Source organism: Mus caroli, chromosome 9 (genome assembly GCF_900094665.2).
Source record: "Mus caroli chromosome 9, CAROLI_EIJ_v1.1, whole genome shotgun sequence".
Lineage (NCBI taxonomy): Eukaryota > Metazoa > Chordata > Mammalia > Rodentia > Muridae > Mus > Mus caroli.
The window spans coordinates 66,541,748-66,562,583 of NC_034578.1; the positions used below are offsets into that span (position 1 = coordinate 66,541,748).

The following is a 20,836-nucleotide window of genomic DNA, read 5'->3' on the forward strand; positions in this document are numbered from 1 at the left end:
AAGAAAAATGGGAAATCAAAACAAAACACCACAGAGACACAAACACCTCTGTTTTCCTATTGTCAGGGCATAGCCATTTCTGGGGAGATGATGGCCCAGAAACACTGATGGCACAGACAATGGAAATGTTCCCTTCACGTGCGTTATGTTAACACCCTCTCTATATTTAATCAATTTTTTAAATATAGCACTATTATCAGAAAACCTTTGATAAGAGCCTTTACAGTTTCCAAATGATCTGCCGTTCCCAGAGATTCTGTACATGGGGTTATTAAACTCCTTTGGGATATTTCAATTAACTGCTGCAGAGACCCGGGGTGGCAAAGAACCAGCGGGTTCTGACTTGAGCACAGAAACCCTCAGTTCACAGCCATAAAGGCTGTGTTCCTTATACGGCACCTCCACCTCTGTACCCCATAAAACATCTTTTTTTTTTTAAGTGAAAATTTCCAGTCCAAAATCTCCAAATAGAACAAATTGAACGTTCTTCACGGTTTTTACACAACATCTCTTTATGGATCTAAATTTAAATCCTCGAGAGCCGGGGCATTTTAAGCCTGCTCTTTAACCACCGCACAGCACTAAAGGTGCACCGCCGCTCTTTTGATTAGCAGAGAAACCTCTGAACTAGAAGCCATGCTGAGCAGGGGTGGGTTTGATTTTTTTTCCCCTGAACTAGAACAACCCCCCCCCCTTTTTTTTTTTGCCATGGGATCTTGGTTAGCTGAACCTGAAGCAGAACCGTAATGAAAATTAAATTTTCAAAAATGAATAAGGGTTTGATTGAAAGCTGACACGTTCCCACGTAAAAGTGACCTGACTCACCCCAGGCCTGCTGCCTCTCCTCCATAGCGACCGTGAGCCTGCCTGCTTGCCTGCCAGCTAGTCGGGGCTGAAACAGATCCACAGAATGGAGTCAAAGCCTTACCCCAGCACATGGTATTTTGGCTAACAGTGCACAAATCCATGACTAGGGCTATAAAGGACCAAGCTGGTGCCCTCGAGTCTGTAGACACACCTGTACTGGTCACCTCCCACTGAGTCTGGGAGCCATGGGTTATAGCATTTTCCGGGATAAAGTGACTTAAATAGAACCAAGCTGAAAACTAAATTAGAATTCTTCTGAAAAGGGGTATATTTCTATCACATTTGTGTGTCAGGGTGGCTCAAAGGAGCTGAAGATGGCGTAAAACGGCCTAAGACTGGCTGAACCATCTTCAAAGCTGCCTTCTATTCTGTGAAATTTTCCAACAGCCTATGTCCTGTGGTACCTTCTCTCTCTCTCTCTCTCTCTCTCTCTCTCTCTCTCTCTCTCTCTCTCTCTCTCTCTCTCTTAGTTAGTTAGTTTGCATCCCAATCACTGCCCCCCTTCCCAGTCCACCCTTCCCACAGTCCCTCCCCTTCTTCTTTGAGAGGGTATGGCCCCTCTGGGCATCCTGGTCTTCTTGGAAGCTAAACTTTGTCATCAGAATTTAAGCAAGTGAAATTGCACAATAGGAGAGTAAGCTGTACATGAACGTAAGCTGGGTCCAGTCCCATCTTTCAACAATTATACCCACAGAATGTTGAGCAGCACAGGCCTTCATCCTCGACTAGGAAGTCTTGCCCTAGGCATTCTATTAGTGCCTGAACCATGCATTCCAGATAAACAATCAAGGCTTGTTTTATAAAAAGTGCTAATCTGGGTTTGTTAGCTAGTGCCTTGTGCAAGAGATGGTGGATGAATCAGGTGCCATGAGACAAGAAGCCGGCTTATGTGGGTTGTGGTCCCTCCCAGCTTTGTAGTTGGTTGCACAACTCACTGAGCCATACAGTCCACAAGCTGCAACTATCCCTCTTGTGCATCCATTTGTCTATAAAGGTTTGCACAAACTCTGAAACCAGATGATATCTGCGTCAGAGGGAGCTCTGCCTCTGGAGAACTGCAACACTATTGTCTCAGGAGCCTAGCTAAAGAAATGGGGAACTGTCACCATCTTTCCTCTTCTGAATATATATATTCCACCACACAGCAACTGCTGTGCCAATGTTAATTATTGATGCTATCTATAGAAATGAGGTGTATTTAGCCTAGATGATACCAAAAGTGCTGTCCTACCCTGAGGTCTGAGAGAAAAATCTTAGAAACATCTGAAAGGTTTAAAGATTGTAACACACACACAGCATAATTAAAGTGAAAAATTGAGATTTTCTTGCATTGAGCTGCATCCATAGCTACCCATGGCCATGTGCTGTCCAAGGGCAGCAGGTGGAACATACCTGGGTACCGTGACAGCACCGAAACCATCAGGACTGAGAAGGGAGACAGACTCACGGTGTCGCAAAGCAAGAAAAATAACTGAGCGGCAGAGCTTTGCCCAGAAAGCTTGTGTCCTAACTCCTAGGTTTTAGGACTCCACGGTCTCCACCCAGCCTGAGAGCCACACTGACTTCTGAGATTTTATGCGATCTGGTTATACTCTCCCTTGATGAAAGGGACATTCAGAAATAGTGAAGGGTCTTACAAATATTAGCCTTGCCGGGGTGCGGTGGCACACGCCTTTAATCCCAGCACTTGGGAGGCAGAGGCAAGTGGATTTCTGAGTTCGAGGCCAGCCCGGTCTACAAAGTGAGTTCCAGGACAGCCAGGACTACCCAGAGAAACCCTGTCTCGAAGAAACAAACAAACAAACAAAAAAAAAAAAAAATTAGCCTTGCCAGATCTATTATGGACTGGAATCAGAAACACTGCCCGAGCAGTTGGTTGGTCACCATGTAGCTGCTGCCCCCTGCTGACCCACTCTGTGCACTGCATTTGTCACTGTCTCTTCCTATTGGCTGTGGGAAAGCCCCACATAGGTCCGGGTGTCCAGGAACCATTTCTGCAGTGCTCAGGAATCAAACCTAGGATCTTGAGCACGGCAAACAAGCACACTGCCTCTAAGCAACATCCTCAGCCCTGGATAAAATTTGAGACAGAGCTTCACTCAGTACCCCTGAAGCTCACTAGGTCACTTAGGCTGGTCTTTAACTCATGGAAATCCTCCTGTCTCTGCCTCCCAAGCACTGAGATTACAGGCATGTAGCACCATACTTGGCACCCAGGAACCTTTGTCAGGATCAATTGAAATAAGATGTTGACCATAACTGGAAAAGAGTTAATGATGAGCAAGCAGAGTGCGAGCCCCATAGCACCTCCTGGGCCTCGTTTGTCTTAATCTACAAATCTTGGTTTATAGGCTAGACACTGTCCTCCCTAGCCAGAGCTCTTTATGTAAGCGTTAATTTTCTGCTTTCTAACACCCATTCTTTTTATCTTAATGAGCAGGCTTCTCTGCTTCTCCTCTGGTCTGTCTCCTCGAAGTGCTTTCTTCTGTTTACATTTGATTTCTTTGGCTTTTTAAATACTATTTATCCAGGCTGTTCTGTTAGTAACCTGTGTGTTGCCAGACAGAGCTGTTAGGGTTTACTATGCTTCTGCGTTGTCTCCAAGGAGACTCCAGTCTCAGATTGCGTTGAGGTGAGCTTGCTGTTTTCACACAGACATGTCTCCTTCTGGCTGGCGGAAGCTGGAACATGTTTATAAACAAGCGGGCTCTGTGGCTACTGTCGCCAGCCTTACTTTCTATGCCATCCTAAGTGGCTTGCCTGCCACGGACTCAACCCTGACAACATGAGCACTTTTCGGCGTGATCCTATGTTTGTAAACTCCCATCAACTATTTCCATTACATTTTTTGGAGACGGGATTTTTGCTATGTAGGCATGCGAGCCTAGAATGTTCTATATAGATCAGGCTAGCCTCAAATACATGTCCATCCTCCTATGCCTAATCCAATTCAAGTTACAGACATGTACTATCACGTCCAGCTTTTTAAATATTCCTTGAATCACCTTCTGTTCCCTGACACTAACGTCCTGCTTCACACGAAAACTCAATCTACATTTTATCAGCTATCCACCTGACCCTCCTACCTACCCCAGCCTTTCTAGGTCCCAAGCACAAAGCTGCCTGTCCTCTGCCCCCAGGCCCCAGATGCAATCTTCAATACTTCGGCTTTCCCGCCAGGGTTCTGCTTAGTCCTATTATTATATCGTATCCTGGCTCAATCCTAAACATCCGAGATCCTTCAGGAGGTGGGCTCCTAGCTAGCTAGGTCTGCTTTAACCCTGTTACACCATCAAATCTGTCTGCCCCTTACAAATGTCATATGTGTTCTTTCATCCACAGTCCCTTCTATATAGAATTGACCCCTCCTGACAACCCTTCCCATCTCTTGGGGCCCAGCATGGTATCCCTCCTTTTCTCAGAAGCATTCTCCAAGTTTATCCAGCCAATCCTGATCTCTCCTATCCTGAGCATGATAGCCACTGTCTTTATCTTGTGATGTGATGTGCCTCACATCCTCCTTTCTGATATTTTAAATTATCTTTTCTGTCTGTCCACACACAGGTGATCAACCCTAGAGATGTCTTTGGCATATATTTAGTATCACCAAAGCCCTAATACACAGTGTAACAATTATACAGCATCGGTATGTGACACTCCCTGTTCCAAGTATGAGTCCTTGGATTCTCCCAGCTGTCCTATGAACAAGTGCCATTTTCTTTGTTTTGCCAAAGAGGAAAGCAAAGTACAGAAAGGTTAACAACTTTCCAAGGTCATATATCTCAGAAATCGCAAGGCAGACACATACTCCCAGAGAGTCTCAGTCTAGGGTCAGTCTGTCTCTCTCTCTTTCTCTGCCAAACTCGTACATAATCCGTTCATGCCTCAGCAATGTGTGTCCTGATGTTTGCTAGAAAAGCAAAGGTAATAGCTAGTTGTCATCGTTAAAGGACGGCATCTTCCGAGCTGGGGAGAGGTTCCAATCAATAAGGTGCTTGCCATTACAACATGAAGACCTTTTTGGTCCCATGTATATGAGAGAGAGAGAGAGAGAGAGAGAGAGAGAGAGAGAGAGAGAGAGAGAGAGAGAAGGGGAAAGGAAGAACAAAACAAACAAAAACAAAACAACATCAAACCAAAACCCTGGGCATGGTGTAAGCACAGCCCCGGGAAGGAGAAGGAGGAGGAGGCAGAGGTAGACCCAGGGCCTCACTGCCAGCCAGTTTAGTTTAATCAAAGAGCTCCAGGTTCAGTGAAAGACCCAACCGTGGGGGGCGGGGGGAAGCAAGGGGAGCAATTGAGGAAGACACATACACATACTGCAGAAATAAAAAGATGTATGCTCGTGCGCTCACGCACAGACATGTGCACACTTACATAATTTCCTGGCTTTTAAAGAACCACTTTTGTCAGGACAGCACAAAAAGCCAAGAAGAGGCTGTTTTTCATTTTTCCTACCTAACCCATGTTCATCTCCAGACACGATCAGAAAGCCTATGACAAGGCCAAAGTCTTCAAGTCTCTGAATCCACCATACTTCCAGCAGTCTTGTTGGCTTTGCAAAGCCTCTCTCCTCCATCCCCTGGGGCGCAAACACAGGTGGCTTCCATCTTACTTAGCTATACAAAGGAAACCAAATGTCAGCACATTGCTTTAAGTGAGTTGCTTTTTAAGGTGGATGACACCGGCAGAAGAGTATTATTGGCTCCTAAAATAACGTGGCTGTTCATGGTCGTGATCTCCTGTTTTCTCCCCAGAACACCTTGCCCAGAACATATCCAAATCCCACCTGGAAACCTGCCAGTACTTGCGGGAAGAGCTCCAGCAGATAACGTGGCAGACCTTCCTGCAGGAGGAGATTGAAAACTACCAGAACAAGGTAGAGTCGGAGGACTTTCTCTTCCCACCGAGGCAACGTTGAGGGCAGGGGAATGGGGGTTGGAGAAGGGCATTCATTCAAGAGTCCAGACAGACCAAGGCTGACTGTCCTGCATCAGAGCTCAAGTCTCTGAGCAGGATCTTACGTCCAGGGCTGTGTCGTCTTCCTGAGATGCTAGCGTGTGAAAGTTCAGCTGCAACAAAGTTTATTGGGTTTCGTAAGTCCTTCCTTTGTGCCAGTTGGGATAACTGGATCGGGCAGCTTCCGAAAGCCTCCACGAGCGAGGATTTGTCCTGATGCCACAGAAAAAGTTTCTGAGGTCTGAGAGTTGGTGAAAGCACTCTCGGCCCCGTGCTGCATGCTTCTAGATTAACAAATAGTTGGCTAGAGATTGTGGGCAAAGGCGGCGCTGGCGAGATAGATGGTTCACTGGATAAGAGCACTTGCTGCTCTTCCAGAGGGTCTGAGTCTGATTCCCAACACCCATGTCAAGTAGCTCACCTGTACTTTTAGCTTCAGGGGACCTGAGCCTCTGTGCTACACACACACACACACACACACACACACACACAGTTAAAAATAAAAGCTTTAATAAAGGAGGAGAAGAATGAGGTTTGGAAGGTCTGGCTGTAACTGCTCAGAACCAAAACGGAGCCTGACAGGTGGTGACCCTACTTGCTTTTCCTTCAACGATAATGACCAATGGGATCACTAAAGTGTGAGGGTAAGCTGCAGGTAGGGCACTGGTACTTACTCACTTTGCCTTTGGAAAGAGAAGATATGGAGGCGTTTTCCAGTGATCATAGAAAGTCAGGCTAGGGAAGGACCGTGGAGATGATAGAGGTGGATCCTTCCCTTTGCTGTGAAATAGAAGGAAACTGTCATCCCTTGGCTGTGACCACGCAGTGAGAGCATTAACACCATGGCCTCATGGGACTCAACTCCAGGGTTTGATCCCCATCATACTATTAGAAAGAACCTTAAACCAACCTTAAACAACAGGGTGTATCGGAAGAGCAGAGGAGCAAAGCAAAAAGCCCCAGGACACTGTGATGAGTGGGAGGGAAGGAGGGACCAGCAACAGCTCATTTAGTCTGCCTCTCAGTGCAAAGTAGCCCCATCATCCCAGCCACAGAGGAGAGCCAGCAAGCCTTGAGAAGTAGGGTTTCGACCTCAGCTCCTCTTACACTGTACTACTGGCTGGGAAGCCTCAGAGTTTTGATGTCGCTTCTGAATAGAAGACAATGTGTATAATATGAAATGGGATGTTATAAAGCATCTGGCTCAGGGGGTACAGACAAAAAAAATGTGGTTGGTACCCCTTTTCTTCCCTCCACCCCCAGGAGAGCATGGGTAAACTCCCTAAAATAAATTAACTGCATGAAAAAGATGATCCTTGTCTTACTGTGTAGCCCACAGCTAAGCAGTGATGTGTATTGCTCTCCTGACTTGTGTTGAGCTGTTGGCCCCATACATCCATATTCCTCACTTTCTACCCCCCACCTCGCTGCCACCCTCCATTCCATCACCTTCAAACTGTAAGCTAGGAATCTCAGTAGGCAGAAAGGATACGAAAGCAGGCTTTTATAACCTAAGTAACAGAGACTATTTTTTTTTAATCCTATAATCTTTTTTTAACCCATTTCCAAAGAAAGCTTTTTACAAACTAGGAAGCCAGCCCGAGGCTGGCTGCACCAGGGTTCCCAGCTAGTCTTATGCTAATGTGTCTTCCTCTTTCACAGCAGAGAGAGGTGATGTGGCAGCTGTGTGCCATCAAGATTACAGAAGCTATCCAGTACGTGGTGGAGTTTGCCAAACGCATTGATGGATTTATGGAGCTGTGTCAAAATGATCAAATTGTGCTTCTAAAAGCAGGTATGTGTGCTGCGAGTGAATCCTAATACTGCTTCCTGCCTGTTTTCACCTGCTTGTTAAAGAAATGCTTGCTAAGGAAGATGTCGGAGGCCTTTTCTTCAGTGATAACAGCTCAGGGCATACTTAGCAGAAACTGAACCCTTTTTGTAAAAACGTTTTAAAGATGTGTTTGGGGGGATGCTGAGGAGATGACTCTATGGTTAGAGCACTTGCTGCTCTTGCAGAGGACCCAGGTTCAATTCCCAGCACACACATGGAGGCTCCACCATAAATAACTACAGTTCCAGGGGACCCAGTGTTCTCTGCTGATCTCCACAGACAACAGGCATATACATGGTACACACACACATACATGCAAGCAAAACACTCATACACTAGTTATTTGTGTCTCTGTGTGTGCGTGTACATATATTTTTAAAAGATAGGCTTAGAAAGCATTCCTCCCATTTTCCTATTCCTCTGGGAAGAAGGCTCCTCTAGGGAACTTTTGTATTCTCAGATCTTACTATCACCCTTCAGGCCCTAGTGCTGAGCTGCTGGAAAGATGCTTCTGGGCTCAAAGAGTTATTCCTAGGCCGGATTGTTGTAATAAGTATGCATTAATGTTGCCCTCTGCAATGTGAATCAGTCTTCATTTCTTCTGCCCCTTTGGACAGAGGGCCAGTGAGACTGAGAACCCAGGCACAAAGTGCTGTGCCGTCTCAGGAAGGCATCTGTTTCAGTACCTCAGAAAGGAACTAAGGTCTGTGGGACGGTTCTAAACAATCCTTCCTCCATGCAGGCTCGCTAGAGGTGGTGTTTATCAGGATGTGCCGTGCCTTTGACTCCCAGAACAACACCGTGTACTTTGATGGGAAGTATGCTAGCCCCGATGTCTTCAAATCCCTAGGTAAGGAAATCTCACAGTTTTGTCTCCGTAAGTGGGGATCATGTACAAGCATGTGGCACAATAGAAACTGGTTATGTGGAACAAAAGCTAAAGGGTGATGCACCTATTTTTCTGTGTATAGTAGCCACTTGCTATAAAACGCTCGGCAAGCAGCAAATATCTTTGTCTATGTCACATGTAAGCTCGAGTTCAGTTGCAAGGTAGCCATTGAGTGAGTACTGCATGGGCTTTCACAGTCACCCTTGCAGCTTCAAATAAAGCAGGTTTTCAATAAATACAGTGTTCAAATCATGGAAAGACTATGGCTCGTATATAAAATGAAGCTAATGGAAAAGCCCACCATCCCTGGCCTCATACAATAACCATTTACGAAAAGGTAAACACTGAAAAAGTCCAGTAGAGCTAAAGAAAACTATGGCATGTGCATCATAAAACAAGTTGCTTTGACTTTCTAAAATGTAGATAATCAGAATGCTGCCATTTAGGAGAAACAAGCGGAGCCCAGGATATGTTAAATGGCTTGTTTTAAATGTGAGAGACAGGAGGCTTATCTAGCTCAGTGCAGTGCAGCCCACAGCCAATTACAAATATAAACCAAGATACAACACACACAAAACATAACCAGTCTTAGGTGGGTTGAATTGTTATTTTAAAGGACTTCCACGTTTGGTTTTCAGTTTGGTGAGCGGTTACAGTAATCACACCACCAGCGTGCATCTGGGGATCAGGGCACTGCACCATTCGATCCTGTTCATTCAAACCAAGGGTTCTGAAGTCAGACAACTTGGCTTCGAATGTCAAGTTGTGACCATAGGTACATTACTTATCTGTTAAGTCTCCGTTTCCTGAGCCCTAAAATGGGAATGTTAACCATACGCCCCTCGCGGCGCGGTTTTGAAGCCTGAGGAAACTCTTAAGATCATTGTTCAAGCAATTATCTGCCCAGGAACTACATGATGGGGAGAGGGTCCTGATGTGCAGCTGACAGTGGTGGATAAGAAACTACTGATGGCGCTAAGGATGATGGTGATGGTGATAATACCTTGTGGTGATGGTGGCAGGGATAACGGTACCAGAAGGTGTTACTAGCAATGGTGATGTTGACTAAGCCAATTTCTCTCAATGCTTCAAACGAGTCAACTGAGAAACGCTCTGACTCTTCCAGCTTATCTCCAGCTTCCACATCTCTCTTCACCTTGTCCTGTCTTCTTCCCCTGGGGTAACCACCGACATCCTAAACTGCCTTTATTTTAATCCCAGGTTGTGAAGACTTCATCAGCTTTGTGTTTGAATTTGGGAAGAGTTTGTGTTCTATGCACCTGACCGAAGACGAAATCGCGTTATTTTCTGCATTCGTACTGATGTCAGCGGGTAAGGGAATCAAACAGAAGTAGAGCAGTTTCTGACTCATCCAGGTACAGAGTGTATTCAGGAGGCACAGGACTTTTCCATGTTGTACGACATTGGAGGGACTCCCAAGAGCAGCTGCCACCCTTATTAAATTTAAAGTTTTCCAAAGTATAACCACCACCCCCCCTACACAAATCTTTTCTAAAGACCTTATGGGAGTGAAAAGATGGCTCAGCAGCAAGAGCACTTGCTGTGCAGACATGAGGTCAAATCTCAGTACCCACGTTAAAAAAAAAAAAAAGAAAGGAAGGAAGGAAGGAAGAAAAGGAACAAAAAGGAAGCCATTGAGCACAGCTACACACAGCTCCAAGTTCAGTGAGAGACCCTGTCTCAAGAGAGTAAGGTGGAGAGTGATAGATAGGCCAGGACACTTGACGTCCTCCTCTGGCCTCTACAAACATATACACACACGTGCATCCCCCTCTCAAACACAGAGACACACAGAGAGAAAGAGACCTCATGATATGCAGATTAAAAATATTATCCACCCCATAATCAGCTTCCAAACGCTGACACCATTGCATACACTAGCAAGATTTTGCTGAAAGGACCCAGATATAGCTCTCTCTTGTGAGACTATGCCGGGGCCTAGCAAACACAGAAGTGGATGCTCACAGAAGTGATGGATCACAGGGCTCCCAATGGAGAAGCTAGAGAAAGTACCCAAGGAGCTAAAGGGATCTGCAACCCTATAGGTGGAACAACAATATGAACTAACCAGTACCCCGGAGCTCTTGACTCTAGCTGCATATGTATCAAAAGATGGCCTAGTCGGCCATCACTGGAAAGAGAGGCCCATTGGACACACAAACTTTATATGCCCCAGTACAGGGGAACGCCAAGGCCAAAAGAATGGGAATGGGTGGGTAGGGAAGTGGGGGGGAGAGTATGGGGGACTTTTGGGATAGCATTGGAAATGTAATTGAAGAAAATACATAATAAAAAATATTAAAAATTTTAAAAAAAAGAAGTAATAGCTTGATAAAACCTTACCCAACACGAACTCCACATACCAAGACAAAGGGATCCCGTAAAATAGGTTTGCTCTTCTTGCTGCCAGTCTCTGAGACAATGTGCCTTTGCAGACACTGCCATCCACAAGTCTGTCTGCATCCAGCCTCTTTTCCCAGAAGCTCTGCCTCTTGGGGAAGAGATGTTCCCGTGGAATTCTCATACAAAGACACTCCTAAATTAGCAACCCTTAAATCATTTGAAATTCTATTGACAGTTTGAGATGCCCTGGATTAAAAAGCAATTGCATTTCCATGAAGGCCTATGGGACAGGTGGGATGGTGCCTGCAGAAGTAGAGTTATCAGAAAGGCCTGGGGAAGGCCGGGCACTATGGGTTCACTCGCAATCATTTGATTTCCGTCCTATAATGTAGCTGTCCTTTAGAGAAGAAGTACCCTCCCTCCCCCCAGTACCAGTGGCAGTGAAAAGATTTAACACCCTGGTGCATACGTCAGAGATTGCCTTTGCGTCCTACAGAAGCAAAATTTCTAAGAGTGAAGCTGGCCTGTGGCCCTTTAAACATGCACTATAGCACAGTAAAAGGTGTCTTGGTCAAGAAGAACATGGGTCTGACACTGTGTTGGAGAAACGTGCTGAGTCATCTCACTTTTCCATGTTTAGATCGCTCGTGGCTTCAGGAAAAGGTAAAAATAGAAAAGCTGCAACAGAAAATTCAGCTAGCCCTTCAGCACGTCCTACAGAAGAACCACCGAGAAGATGGAATTCTAACAAAGGTGAGATCCGGAGGTGCCTGGCTGGCCAGAACTAGCCTCTGGCGTAAAGCTTGCTTACGGGTATCCTCGGAAGTTGTAGAAAGTTATCATGATGGCACAGGCTACTAAGTCAGAAAATTCTGTTGAACCAAAACTCATGGCCCAAGTTAGACTCTACTTAGTATAATTGATCCCAGAGTTTCCTGCAGTAATGCAGCAGTCTGGGGAAACAGCCTTTTATTACTTGTTAATTACATGTGTAAAGAGGGGTGCATGCATATGCAAGTCTTCACAGAGACCAGAAGAGGGCGCTAGATCCTCTGGAATTGAAACCATAGGCAGTTGTGGCCTGCCAAATTTGTGAGCTGGAAACCAAACTCTAATCCTCTGCAAGAACACTATTGTTCTTAATTGCTGAGCCATTTCTCCAGCCACCCAAAACGCTTTCTCTCTTTTTTTTTTTTTTTAAATAACTAATTCTCTCAGGAACCTCTTCCTGTTCTTTAAACTTAAGTGTAAAAAAGGATCAACATGCCACACTAACGTAAAGCAGGCATATCTTTAAATTCAGAAGGAAGACTTTAAATAGGACTAAAAGATAACCAAATATTCTAGTACTGGTTCTCTTAAATTCATTAGTTATCAGCAATACGTTGCTTTCTGTATTTCGTCAGTTTCCTACTTCTGTACTGTATTAAAAAAAGGACGAGGCTTCACTTTGCCTAATTATCTCTTGCAGCTAAAGCGAATGATAGATCTTTCAGTGTTGCTGCTTCTGATGTTGGAAACGGCAGCTCTCTCCATTCTTTGCCCATTTGGCATGTTTTACTGTACAAGAAGGTGACTGGAGGGAGATGTTTGAGGCTTAGGTTTCCTGCCTGATTGCTTCTGGTTTTTTGCTTCTGTTTTTTTTCTGATAGTTTGGGGAGGTCATAGTAGAGAAACTGGGTGTGGCTTTGCTTTTGTACCTGATCAGTGAGCAGGAGGGAAATAGCAAGTCCCTTCTGCCCACGCCTGAGGGCTGTTATTACAGAGAGGGCCTGATGCAGACAGGAGCTATTGAGGACACTTCCCAGAGACAGTGACTGTTCTGAAACCCTGGGCAGCTTGCCCATGTGCAGTGCAGCAGAGTTTACAAGCACCTCTGCAGGTCACGGCTGTTACCTTCAGCTGCTAGATGCTCATTTGCTGAGGCCCTGAGTGGCTTGCCTATAGAATTTACTCGTACAGTCCAGTGAGATGGCTAAAGAGGCTCAAGGCACTGACAAGATGATCTGAGTTTGACCCTCAGAACCCACAGGGTGGCAAGAGAGAATTATCCCCAAAGTTGCTCTCTGACCTACACATACACACACACACCATATATATATACATGTGTATATATACATCCATATGTATATGTATGTGTATATGTATGTATACACATTCATACAGAGAGAGAGAGAGAAAGAAAGAATATTAAAAGCTAAATCAAAAGAATTGACTCACACGCATTCTCACACAGTGTTTAGTAGGCACTCCTCTCTCCAGCTGTAGTGACTTAGTGACCAGGGCTGCCACTCACTTCTCCATCAGCAGGCCTCTTCCTTTCCCACAGGGGTAGCCAGTGGGACTCCAGATGGTGCACCCTGGAGCAGGGAGGAGTCTAAAACCTCATCAGGGCTCTAGCACTAGGGGGACAGGGAGGAGCAAGAATACCTCTCGGAGTTAAATTATTTATCTTCTAAACATATTTGGTCTATTCCAAATATTCTAACACAGGATTGCCACTTATCTCTCCTCTTGCTGGAAGCTTAGGCAGCATCAAATGTATCTCGCCATGACAAACTATGTTGTTGGAGGTCACCCTGACTCCTTGGTTTTCACTCTCATGACTGCCCTCCCTGACATCCTGTCCTTTCTCCTGCTTACAGCTAATATGCAAGGTGTCTACGTTAAGAGCCCTATGTGGACGACATACGGAAAAGCTAATGGCATTTAAAGCAATATACCCAGACATTGTGCGACTCCATTTTCCTCCATTATACAAGGAATTGTTCACTTCAGAATTTGAGCCAGCCATGCAAATCGATGGGTAAATGTCGCACCCGAGCACTTCTAGAACATCTGGAGTACAAACATGAAAGTAAGAGAGAAAATTTTTAAAAAGGAAATGAAACAATAACAACGAAGACAAATTTAACTGAGACACTTTCTATGGCCCTGCACAGCCCTGGAGCGCCAACAACACTGCACAGACATCTTGTGGTGATCGGGGTTCAGGCACAAAGGGGAAACAATCCAATCCAATCACAGCTGAACTTGTTTTGCTCATGCATATGATTTCCACTATGCCTACAGATATGGACCCTTTTTCTGTCTCAACTTCTAGAGCGGTTGACCTCGGCATATGACAGGAGGGTACTACAGTCGGAGGAGTCCCCTTCTCGTAGCTCACTGCCCACAGACTCTTACGGGTAACAGCAGAGTCCAGCGTTAATCGGTGACCCCGGTGTGTATGGCGGGAGTTGCAGCGTTACTTTGCACAGCTTGCTTTTCTGTGTCATGAAGGAAGATTTTGGTTTCTCTCACCGATTATTGCCGGTCAGCAGGATGGCGTGAAAAGGGGATCCATAGCGCTCGCAACAATAGCATTATAATATATTACACAGGGTAAATGGGCATGAAGACTATATATAGCTAAAGAGATATTGTTTATATATTGTTTTAATTAATATAAAATGTAGTGACTGGCGTAGCTTTTCCTGTTGAATTGATAAGGCACTTTCCGTTTTTGCACCTTTTTGTTTCCTTTAAATTAAATGCTAGCGTGTTCACTGTCGCCGTGTCGCATGTACACCAGAAACACAAGTTTAGCTGAGAAGGCTTGGAAGGTACGTCGGGAGGTATTTATGCTGCTGTTTACAAAAACAAAAAAAGAAAAAAAAGAAAAAACAAACAAAAAAAAAACCCAATTACTTTTAAAAGACTGGCTGGTCATATCCAGAAATCAACATGTTGAATTTTTTTTCCCACCTGTAAATTTGGAATTAGTAATGAACTGCTCCTTAAATCATACTTTGTTTTGCATGCAATTGAGAATGGGTGTGTTTATGCTTCATCCAGAATTGAAGGAGTGTCTGGTGCTGTGGGCTTAAACCATGTGTGCATTTTTTTTTTTAAGTTTTTAAAATGCTACCTTTGGGAGGCGGAGGAGGAGAGGCTCATTAAACACAAGTCAGTAGTCACAGAGACATAGTATCATCTCGCGATTCTGATGCTTTCAGAACAAATTAGCAGCTGGGATAGTTACTGGATTCTAGCTCTTATTTAGAAGGACTCAAAGATTCTATGTGGAGCAAACATACTCCCCACAGGAAGCATTTATTGACGGTCTTGTGTTCTTGGCATCGGGAGCCCGAAGAAGTCACCTCAGAGTAAACTGACCCTAGACTAGCTGTCCCAGATTCTAGACTGCTGTTCTGTGTATGAGGTAGATGGTGGATGAAGAGGGAGGGAGACAGTGTTGAATTTGGTTCCTGTGTTTAAGATATGCCTTCAGAGTGAAGGTGGCGCCAGCTGCAGACATTTGTGTGTGTATCCTCACTAGAAAACTGTGGACTGTGATTTATTTTATTAAATATATAGAAGATAGTTTGGCTTTTGTGTTCAGGTAAGAAGTATTGAGGTTTTGATTCATTTTTTGCATTTTTTAAAAAAATAATCCCCAGTGGAAGGAGAAAGGAGCTTTGTGTTCATAGGTGTGCATATTTTAAGATCGTGCGTCCTGGGCTTAGAGAGATGATGCTTCAGTGGGCAAGAGTGTGGATTGCTCTATCAGAGGACCAAAGCCTGGAACCCAGCCAGCAAAGCAGGCAATTTACAAAAGCTTGTCACTCCAGCCCCAAGATATCAGTGTCCCTTTCTGGCCTCTGTGGGCACACACACACACACACACACACACACACACACACAGAGTGAGACACAAACAAAAACAAATCCTTAAAAATAAGTTCTCTTTTTTTAGGAGGCATTTAGGAGATGACTTTGGTCACAAGATACTGGTCTGGCATCAAAGACTATATCTATAGACAAAAAGGGAACATCTTCTATGGTGTAAGGGGCACGTTTATGAAGCCCTATCTACCCAACTGCCTCCTCTGCCAACAGGGTCCTTCTGGACTCTTTTGCCAGCATTTCTGCTCCTGCTGATGTCTATCTGATAGGTTCCCAGGGCCAGCTTCCCAGAGCACATCACAGTTTTTAACTTTACTGACTTTCTGCCTTATTTACTGAGGGACTTGGAAAGTAGGAAGGAATTATTTGTATAGAAATGTGTGGGGGAAGCCTAAATAACATCTAATTTTTTTTTCAAAAACATAGAAAGGGTTTAACCATAAACAGGGGAGTGATATTTAAATTTCTTATAAGCATAGAAAATTTTATGTGTTTATATGGAGAGGTTAGTGGTCAGCATATAGTATTTATATTTGGGCAAGAAGGGGTAAATCAAAATTTTATTTAAACATAGTTCCTTTAAAGATGAATAGTATTTATATTCTAAAGAGAGTACAGTTTTGTAATTTATTTGCCCTTTTTTCTTCTGTTGTTTCTCCTATGTGAGGGAATGGTGTGAGGTTTTGGTTTGGTTTCTGCTTTTCCTTTGTTTAGTTCTTCAGATTCACTAAATTTGGGGATAGATTTAGTAAATATATTAGCTTCATTTTAACCAAAGCTTTCTGCATATGACCAGCCTCAGGTGCTAGCGCACTAAAGAGCAACTAAACCCAATTCCAGTGTCCACGTGTGACTAAGGAGAGCTGGCTGAGCGTCTCTAAGGGTGAGAGAGAGAGAGTGTGTGTGTGTGTGTGTGTGTGTGTGTGTGTGTGTGTGTGTGTGTGTGTGTGATACTGAACTGCAGAGAAATTCATTTTCCCAGGAAGGATTCTGTGTGTACCTTATGTAAACCACGGACACAAGGTACTCCGATCTCATACTATGCCACGGGGACATTGCTTTTACCACACACCAGGAGATCGCGGTGAGACTTCCAGGTATTCCTGAAAGAAAAGCAGAAAGCTGGCTTTCAGAGCAAAGTCCTCCGACATTGTAGCGATGGAGCTATAAAGCCAGATGTGCTCTGAGAAACTGAAAGGACAGCTGGCTAGGATTTGTACCTAAGTTGAGAGTCACGGTGAGTCCAGCACAGGATGTAAAACTTTGGCATTTTTCTTTTCTTCCCGATTGTGAGAACCACTTGTGTAGTGCCCCTGGGTGGTTGATGGCACAGGCTTAATAGTTCATGTTGTTAAAGTTGCCTGAACTTAAAGGCTCTCCAGTCTCTGGAGACTGAATCATATCATTGTCAGCTCAGCTGCAAGAGTGCCATCAGGTAGCTTTCTTTCTACAGAAAGTAAATGAGGCTTTTATACAAAGTCTGAATGTTGTTACTGTGATCATGCAAACGATTCAGGAACATCATGAGAAACTGGCCTTGGCCACAAAGAAATCCAAAGTGCAGTTGAAAGCAACTTTTTGGATAGACCACAAAATGTGCTAAGGCTATGAGTTTGGGTTGGTTTTTTGTTTGTTTTGTTTAAAGCACTCAGTATTCTGTGTTAAATCCATGGACTTTTTTCCCCCAAAGTCTTTAACATCCTGATTCACCCTTCCTAACTTAAGGAAAACATGACATAAGACACTGCTTCTAAGTTTGGTTGTCCTTTAGCCAGTGGATACCAGATCTCTGTGAGTGGATGGGAGTGGGCTGAGAGTCAGGGGAGGAAGGAGCGTGTTTGCCTGGGTGTGTGGCTTTTGTGTGTATGAAGTGTGTATGTGTGTTAGACCGCTTCTAGGCTACTAAGTGTCAATGGAAAAGAAAATGTATTCAAAATACATAAATCAAAACTAGAAGATGGAAAAAAAAGATTTATTCTATACAAAGCCTTGTCTGGACCACTCTAGAGAGACTTCTATTTTTTTAAACCCTCTATAAATATTTGATGGCACTAGAAATATTCCTGCAATAAAATGTGATTTGTGTAAAGAAAAAAAAAGATTTTGTAATGTGAAACAAAGAAAGAAAGTAATGTAATTTTCTAAAAAAAAAAATACAAACAAACAAACTTTGTATTATTTTCTTGATGGAATTTGCCTATCTGTCTTTGGAAAACTTTTTATTTCATTGAATGTGCCATAGTAGATGTACGTGCTTTTTGTTTTAGACTAAGGGATGGCTGTTTGTGTTCCGACATTCCAAAATGCAAAGCAACTTAGCAGAAGCCTTGATGAGGAGGTTTCGGTAGGATGCAAGCGTCTCTCCTTGTTGCTTTTTTTGCACAAGTCTTTTAATTCTTACCTAGTGCAATATCTGTACATAGAGCACTTGCGGGTGTACTTTGATCCCTCAGGGAAAAACACATATTTGTACAGTTGTTGGGTTTGTTTTGGTTTTTCTGTTTGTTGTTTGATTTATTTTCCTTTTTCGTTTTTTGGCTATGGAATGTCGATCGAATCACTTGTTATTGTTGAGAGGCAGCCAGATAATCAGCCTAAAGCCACTGTTTCAAACACCGATTGTTTGAGTCATGTCTTTCCAGTACTATTATTTTAAAATGATATTAATAATAATAATAATAATAAAAAGCTATTTTCTGACAGTTCTTTGTGCTGACTGGTAGAAAAAAGGGTAAAAATAATAATAATAATAGAAATAAGCACCTTATGGTTGACTTACTGTGAACGACAATCCATCTTGGTATCAAGGACAGAGCCCTGTCATCTGGAGTTGGGGCTGAGAGTCAGAAACACTGTGCTCAGGGAACTTCTAAAACTCTTAAAACAGGGTGGCCAGTGGACTGGGACAAATTGTGGTTTTACTATTAAAAACAATGATGGTAACAGTATCCCTCCAAAGGCACAAGCGAACTGTAGAGAAGTGTCTGTCTGTCTGTCTGTCTGTGTGAATTCTTCACCATCTCATCTTGTTGAGTTCAAAATTATTGTGTTTCAAAACACATTAACTCCTGAGGCAGTGTGAATGGAAGATGAATCCGGAAGTGACATCCCAATCGGGAGCACAGTGCAGCCTATCTGCACTCTCCCTAAGAAACTAAGATGCTCCCGTGAAACACACCTTTCAACAATTTCAGATTCTCTGTAGTAGGAATTTAGATGTTTTTTAAACCAGCAGGAAAACCTATCAGTGAAGTGGCCCCCAACAGAGTCCTTCAGAACTAGAAAACAAAGGGGTTTTTCACTGTATTCTCCTCCAGGGGCAAACCACAATTCCTATTCCCCATCCCTAGTTTTTTTGATTTGGGGGAGGGGAAGTGTTTGTTTGTTTTCCTGGAAAAGTTGCCCTTGAAAGACTAATTGGTCCCTGCATGACAGACCCATAGCTTTAGTTTAAGGGATCCATGCTCTGAGCTGCAGTTCAGTTCACAAGGTCCCACGCACCACTTTCCATAAGGCCAGAGAAGCTTAGAGTAGCTAATGGTTCTGAGTCCCCTGCCCCATAACACACACTTGGCAGAATTACATAGCTTCTTATTACAGTAGGAGAGCACAAAGTATGAGAAGTCTGTCCATTGGGTGACAGTTGATACTTCACACGTATTTGGAGTGTAGGTGACAGAAATCTCCCTCCCCACCCCTTTTACCTCTCCATACATACATACATACATACACATGCACATGTGATAGACATTCTTACATACCATCACAGAACCACTGCTTACTCATAAAGTTGTGATGCAGAACCCCACAACAGCAGCCTTTTACTGTGGATCAGATATGTGCCCAAAAAATGCAGTTGCAACAGTCAAATACTGGTCAACTGTTGCTCTCTGCCATGCTGGTCTTCATTCTATTCCTGAAACACTAATGCATGAAACGCTTCCACCAGCTTTGATGATAGCGACCTCCCCACTGCTGTTAAACTAATGAGAAGGCCAGCTGTCAATGTCTTCAAAAGCGATCGTGTGTGTGTGTGTGTGTGTGTGTGTGTGTGTGTGTGTGCATCTATGCATGCTTGTATGTGATCAGTTTGTCAGACTCTCAAAATATTTTTTTAAAACAAACAGGAAAACTGGCTTCATATCAGGAAGCCATCAGGGATGGGGACTGAGCATGCTCGACCATACCCTCAGAACTTAGAGCAATAAACACTATTCAGTCCCTTATTTACTTGTAAATGGGTGACAGAATATTTGATCCAAATAGAAACCACCTTTCCCAGGGTCCAGTGTGGAGAGTGGAGATGAATGTTTGGAAGAGATCCATGTTCTCTGTTTACATCCCGTGTGTTCTGTTGCATTAGCTGTCCTGTGCTTTTTCTTTGGTCTTCTAGAAGCTAATGACAGACAGCTGGCTGTTAGCTTTATGGGCTGTGCTTGTCATTGTTCCCCCCAGAACAACAGGCTTCTCTCCAGTGTTCACGCATGATCCCTTTCTCATTCATTGTGACTTGTGTGTAGGAGTAACTACATCTAAGAAGATGATAATCACTGAACACATTGCATATGTAAATGCAGATACTTCTTGAGCAATATAATGACTATGACTTCACATACATACATACACACACACACACACCATCTGTATGTACTGTATACATCTTCCTGAATCCCCAATTCTCTGCTTAATCATAATGGTTTGAAATCTCATCTACAACAGTGGTGGATGTTTTAGACAGTAGGACATTAGCTGGCTGCTTCTTTAAATGTACCTGTATTGTCTGCGTGCTCCTTTTGCGGAGACAAGTTTTTGTATTGGATGTTTGGGCCAATGGGAGGCTTCAAGCTACAACATATTTTCCCAGTTTAAATATATTGAACTTATGACAAACCCCAGACAAGGCTTTTAATCTGTAAAGAACTGCAGTGTTGGGTGGTTTATTTACAAACCGTTTTCAATGTTGTCCATTTTTATGGCACCTTTAACAATATACTTGTTTCCAAAGTACAAAAAAAAATAGGTTAAATAATCTAGCCATAACTGAATGTCAAGCAATAAAACAAATGACTTTTGTGCATAGACTTTAAAAACTACAAATTTTAGACATCTGCATGTAAATGCAATCTCTTGTTTACTGCTTTCTTCAACTCAAGCAACAGATTCCTTATTTACTATTAACTTAAGAACTTGTAACGGCCTGTACACATTTTCTCTCCTACTCTTCTTTCAAATTTACCTTCACCCTGCTTTTGAGT

At 43.6% G+C, this 20,836-nt stretch overlaps 1 protein-coding gene across 5 annotated transcripts in view; it reads left to right on the forward strand.

Moving 5' to 3' along the window:
* Rora (RAR related orphan receptor A) overlaps window positions 1-20,610 on the forward strand; it is a 731,210-nt gene extending 710,600 nt beyond the window's left edge. For all 5 annotated transcript variants that reach the window (XM_029481367.1, XM_021171873.2, XM_029481369.1 and 2 more), the window contains 6 exons: window positions 5,625-5,746; window positions 7,489-7,621; window positions 8,403-8,510; window positions 9,771-9,881; window positions 11,554-11,666; window positions 13,559-20,610. In XM_029481367.1, the coding sequence (XP_029337227.1) occupies window positions 5,625-5,746; window positions 7,489-7,621; window positions 8,403-8,510; window positions 9,771-9,881; window positions 11,554-11,666; window positions 13,559-13,723 (752 nt within the window). In that variant the 3' untranslated portion in view covers window positions 13,724-20,610. The remainder of the gene's footprint in view (window positions 1-5,624; window positions 5,747-7,488; window positions 7,622-8,402; window positions 8,511-9,770; window positions 9,882-11,553; window positions 11,667-13,558) is intronic.
* The last annotated feature ends 226 nt before the right edge of the window (window positions 20,611-20,836 follow it).